Consider the following 5,764-nt stretch of genomic DNA (forward strand, 5'->3'; position numbering starts at 1 on the left):
CGGGTAAATTTCCATAATATAAAGTAAAAAATAAAAAAACTGTTATATACGCCCTGTGCTACTATTCTATTTCTTGTGACAGCGTATGCGTAATATATGCAGTTACCTTGCTTTAAGTGGATGCCTTTTGGATCCATTAATCAACAATAACAATTAATAGTGCTCCAGTCTATTCCTCATATGCTAGTCAATTCAATATGCTGTTTATTTTTAACTCTACAACATTAAAAACCATTTCTATACGTTTACGTCGCTGCAACAAAACAAATACTAATACTAGAATAGTTTATTTATCATTTTTTTCGTTTATTTCTCTCGCTTCCTCTCCGCTTAATTCTTTTTGTATCTCATTGAAAGTCTTTCCATTTGTATCAGGGATGCAGAAATAAACGTAAATACAACTGATCACACAAATTATACTAAAAGACCAGTAAGTCATCGCTGGACCGATGGCCATGGTCAATAAGGGAAAGAACTTCGTCGTAATGAAAATCAAAAATGATACAACCACCATCGCTATCGTAACTCCTAATGCTCTACCAGGTCCATCAAATAATTCTGGGACCAACACCCAAAATAAAGAACCTATTCCTGAAAGTAAAAGAAAGAATTGTGTTAATAATAAAGATTTTTATCCACTTCGATAGATAGAATCAGTAACCGATTCGAATAAAGATATTTTTTTAAATTAAAACAATTCCCTACAATCTATTTTAAGGTATAATCAAATATTAATTCTCTTATCTTACTAATATTATAAATGCGAATGTTTAGATGGATGGACGGATGTTTGTTTGAAGGTATCTCCGGAACGGCTCGACTGACCTTGATGAAATTTGGTACAGATATAGAAAATAATCTGGAAGGACACATAGTTTTTTTTATATTTCCGCGTGGAAAGAATTGCGGGCAACAGCTAGTTTCTACATAAAAGCAAAAAATCACTAGACTTTACACCATCGCAAGACTATAAATACAACTCTAGGTGTGTACCAATCAATACTCATATTAAATATTACCTGCGCTATAACAATAAATGACGATTATCAGCGAAATCATTGGCAAGTAATTTAAGAATCCGATCACTTCTTGCTTCTCCTCTGTTAACTTGAAAAATAAACCCAAAGCTACCTGAAAAAATAAACAGAAAACTGATTTAAAAAACTTTGATTTTGTACAGTGAAATACGTAATTGTTCAAAGAATAATTTTAACTTTACAAGACTGTTGACTTATAAATCAGTAATTTTAACATTAGTAGGTACCACAAAAGCTTTAAAAATTAAAGATCTTACCAATCCAATGAAGATACCAATAAACGATGATAACAATATATGTGTCCGCTTCCATCTATCAGTTACAATCGCTGCACATATGGCTGCTAAAATTTGTATTAAGCTTATCACAAGCGATGCCACTTCAGGCATAACGTTTGTATTCGTCGATACTAAAATCGTTTGCAAATAATACGATACTGCGTTAAAACCGGTAAATTGTGACATAATACAAAGGACTATCGCTATCCCAAGTGATTTCAGAAAGACTCGGTCCTTCAATAATTTTATTTTGTTGACTTTTTCCGTATTAACCGCAACTGAGTACATTGCAAGCTCTTCTTTAGCCAATTCTTCAGAACCACGAAGTGATGTCAATGTATTCATTGCTTGATTGGTTTTACCTAAAAACAGATAAATATTATAAACCAGCTGTCGCCTGCAGTCCTTCCGCGCAGAATTAAAGAAAAACTTAATTAGTCACCTAAGTATTCTTCAAGACTTTATTCAACATCTGTGCCAAATTACATCAAAATTTATAAAGCCGTTCTGGAGATACCTTCAAACAAACATCCATCTAATCATACATCCGTCTAAACTTTCGCATTTATAATATCAGTAAGATTAAACGTTTTTTTTTTCAATTGCGTTCATTCTATTTATAAACATCTATATATATAAAAGAAAGTTGTGTTAGTTACACCATTTATAACTCAAGAACGGCTGAATCGATTTGACTGAAAATTGGTGAGCAGGTAGCTTAGAACCAGGAATAGGACATAGGATAATTTTTACCCCGTTTTCTTTTTTTTTTTTTTTTTATTCCGCGCGGACGGAGTCGCGGGTAAAAGCTAGTTATGTAATATATATGTGAATAAAATAAAATGTAAAGGTAAAAAATAATATAATATAATTCTTTATTTCAATATAAGTACTCAAACCAAATTTACCACTTAAAGTAATTCTTTTTTAAGATCCTTTTTGAAACATTTGAAGTTTAAACAAACAATATAGAAATATTAGGTTCAGTTAACCTTCAATATCTAGGGTAAAAAATTCTTACCTTTGGAATAGAGATAGTAAGGACTATCTGGCAAAAATAACACAGGAATTGCCACGAGAAGATTCATAGCAGCAAATACTATACTGTACGTTGTATACGAGACAAATGGCCCTATGGATTTCGTTAGTGCAATGCCCAAAGAACTCAACATCTGCAGCAAAGTGCCGAGAGAACCTCGCGTTTCTTTCTGTAAATGAAACAATTCAGCAATGTATATAAATACATGAAAATACAAAAAGACCTTTAACATAAAAACAACAAAGCAATATTAGCATAAAACTCACATCAGCGATTTCCGAAGCGTAAATAGGGACAGCAGTAAACAGGAAAAAATCCGCAGAACCAATTACAGCACGGCCCAGTATCAAGACCCATGCCTCTTTCGCAAATATGAACACAATGCTTATTAATATTTTTGGCACACATGTTAGTATTACGCAGTATTTTCTACCAATACGATCTATTAACATGCCTAGAAAACAAAGAGCTGAAAAAAATGTTCATATCTTTGTTATGAAACGTTTTATACAAAAAAAAAAATACTTTATTGACACTAACCTCAGAACATAATTAGTAAAGTTTTTACATAAATTTTATACAACGCTTTACCCAATTGAGAGTTGATTTCTGAAACTAAAATCTTTATATAAAACATGTCGTCATCCCTGTAATTATCTTTGACAAAACAGAGGTAACAATGTTTTTTAAAAGAAGATTTTGCTTTCAGAAAATCACAATAAGAAGAGACTAATATTTTAAGCGGTTATGTATGTCGACGTTTAAAATTTAACCAATCAAAAACCAGTGGAATGACCAAATATGTTTAGAAGGCGATCGACAAAATGTTACTAGTCCGTTTCATACAAAGTAAATTAAAAAAATCGATTCGAAATCTTTAGGGCGGAATATAAAGTAAGATATAATGATAAATGATTTTAAAATAGTCACTCCTCTCAGTTGCTTAACCCTTATTAATTTGTCACCACATATATTACATGGTGGCGTTGTAAATTAATTTTCTATGTACTAACTAATTAGATAAAAAAAAAATCTTACTGAACGTGTTACATAGAGCGCCCACGGAAGCGATCCAAGAACCTTCTTCATCAGTAATGCGTCGATGTAATGGCGACTCTGTTTCGTTTCCCAACTTCACAAGCATCGGTGATGGCCATGCCAAGCTCATACCGGTTGTTATCACGCCTAGATTGACTGGAATAAGTTGATTCACAATTAATTCTTCTAAAGTCTTCTAGTTATTTAAAAAAAAAATGGGCACCATCTGCAAGCACTTCCTTTCGATTAAAATAATTTTTATCAAAATCGGACCACCAGGGGCGGAGATTCGCAGTAACACACATAAAAAAAAATTCAGTCGAATTGATAACCTTCTTCTTTTTGAAGTCGGCTAAAAATTGAAATGGCTGTATGTAATCGAGTATCGAGGGAAAAAACATATTACGTTGCTGAATAACAAAAACGATTTTTTTAAATTTTTCGTTTATTGGTTTGTCTGTAAGTTTGTTCACAAGGCCACGTTTGCGACTAATCTCCGAAACGGCTGGACCGATTTTGACAGGACTTTAACGGGAAGGTAACTGACGCCAACCAGCAAACTATAGGCTACTTCTTCTTTTTTTTAATTCAGCGCTAACAAAGTCTTATAACACATGTAATGAATACTATGCCCAATTGAAAAGCAAAATTATTTTCAGATCCTTTTTTAAATGAGGTACGCTTAGAAATCAAACGTTAAGGTGTTTTCAAATGCATTCACTTAATTATTTTTGTACAGTAAATTAAATATTTATTAAAGTAATATGAAATCCTTATCTGCGGATATTGTGTTAATTATAAACACTAGCTTCATTTAAATAGACTAGCAGAAAAATAATAACCTCATAATAGGTATTGTTGAATTAAAAATTAAGCAGTTGCACTTGAAGATTGGCACCGAGGGGGTTTTAGTGAGTCAAGTCTAACATAACCCTGTCTTTACTCCAAAATGGTAGGCAAAGCTATGCTAATTTCTAGTTAATACAACTATAATTGAGACAATACAAAAAACTTACCAATTAAAACTATAGCATATTGTTTGAACCGTGGCGCTTTACCTATTGGAAGCATATTAAATATTTTGTATGTAAATTACGTGTTTTCCTTTTGTACCTCCTTTTTCCAATTTGCACTGTAAAATGACTTGATATTAATGTATCTAGTGGTATTAAGTTTTTCGGAATATGATTCCACATTAACTACTAATTAAATAATTTGACTTTTACTTAAAAGTATTAAACCAAATAAAATAAAATCATAATTTAAATTTTACTATAATAATGATTAACTAAGTAGTATTAAACTACAATAAAAACTTACCAAATTAGATTAATAATTATTATTCAATATATTTATAACATCATTGAATTTTAATACCAGATAGTGACAAAACACTAGTTCATATCGTACAGGCAAGGTTATAAAGGCAACGGCCATATAAGTACTAAGAATTTTCGTGTATAATAAAACCTCTTTACTCCAGAGTTAGATTATGTAGATGTTAAATAACGTTATCTCACAAAAGTTAATTCGTACGACTAATGTGAGATTCATTAACGATTATCCATGTTTATTTAACAAAATGTTCTTATAATAGGATGTTCTTAAATTATCTTAAGATAGTGCTCAAAATGTAAAGAGTACTTACACAGTGGCTTGTTAAATTCTAAACGTAGGTTTTCTTTTTAAACGCCAAAGAAATTCGTAATATTGTTCTTAGAAACATTTAAAAAAAATATATTCCGTTGATTAAAGGTAGGCATCTGTAATTGCAGATAATAATGAGCATCGGACGCTTCGTTATTTCGAATTCAGATGGCCGCTTGCTCGTTAACCACCTTATAATATAAAAAAAATACGTAAGATTCGTCAAAGGTCAAAGGTAAGAAAAATATTAGGTCCTTACATATGAAATTGGCGTTTTTCGTACTGGCCACTTTAATCACGAATTTCTCCTCTTTGGTAAGGAATTCCAAATTCAAATTTGTACAGCTATAGACTCATGTATTTGTGGTTCGATGACCGTCATTCGTTTGTTTTTTTTCTTCTGTTTTTTTCTGTTTGCGTCACTCATTTTACAAAATGGAAAACTAAAAATATCGCATTATTTACGAGTACGAGTTCCACGGTGGCACTAGTGCTGCGGAAACGACTCGAAGGGTGAATGATGTGTATGGCGGTCGTGTTGCAAAAGAAAACACAGTTCGTTTTTGGTTCAACGTTTTCGTTCTGGAAATTTCGATCTGCAAAACAAGCCCCGTGGACGGCCTGAGACTCAAGTTGATAATGAAGAGTTGAAGGCTATTTTGGAAGCGGATCCATCGCAAACCACGTCCGAGTTAGCTGCAGGCTGCGATGTTAGTGATAAAACT

At 32.3% G+C, this 5,764-nt stretch overlaps 1 protein-coding gene across 1 annotated transcript; it reads right to left on the reverse strand.

Annotated features, from left to right (window-relative positions):
• Positions 1–280: 280 nt before the first annotated feature.
• On the reverse strand, positions 281–3,543 carry LOC106720818 (facilitated trehalose transporter Tret1-like). Its single transcript, XM_014515607.2, has 6 exons — positions 3,393–3,543; positions 2,621–2,823; positions 2,337–2,523; positions 1,295–1,677; positions 1,020–1,131; positions 281–591 (listed from the first exon to the last, which is right to left on the reverse strand). Exons 1-6 carry the CDS (start codon positions 3,520–3,522, stop codon positions 287–289), a joined length of 1,320 nt encoding a protein of 439 aa, XP_014371093.2. The 5' UTR covers positions 3,523–3,543; the 3' UTR covers positions 281–286.
• Positions 3,544–5,764: the final 2,221 nt, after the last annotated feature.

Source organism: Papilio machaon, chromosome 22 (assembly GCF_912999745.1).
Source record: "Papilio machaon chromosome 22, ilPapMach1.1, whole genome shotgun sequence".
Classification (NCBI taxonomy): Eukaryota; Metazoa; Arthropoda; class Insecta; order Lepidoptera; family Papilionidae; genus Papilio; species Papilio machaon.

Coding starts and splice junctions, on each gene's coding strand:
- LOC106720818 (XM_014515607.2), bottom strand. CDS start 3,522: ATGAGCTTGGCATGGCCATCACCGATGCTTGTGAAGTTGGGAAACGAA. Junction 1,132..1,294: donor TTGGTATCTTCATTGGATTG/GTAAGATCTTTA, acceptor TTATTTTTTCAG/GTAGCTTTGGGTTTATTTTT. Junction 592..1,019: donor CATTTATTGTTATAGCGCAG/GTAATATTTAAT, acceptor TTTTACTTTCAG/GAATAGGTTCTTTATTTTGG.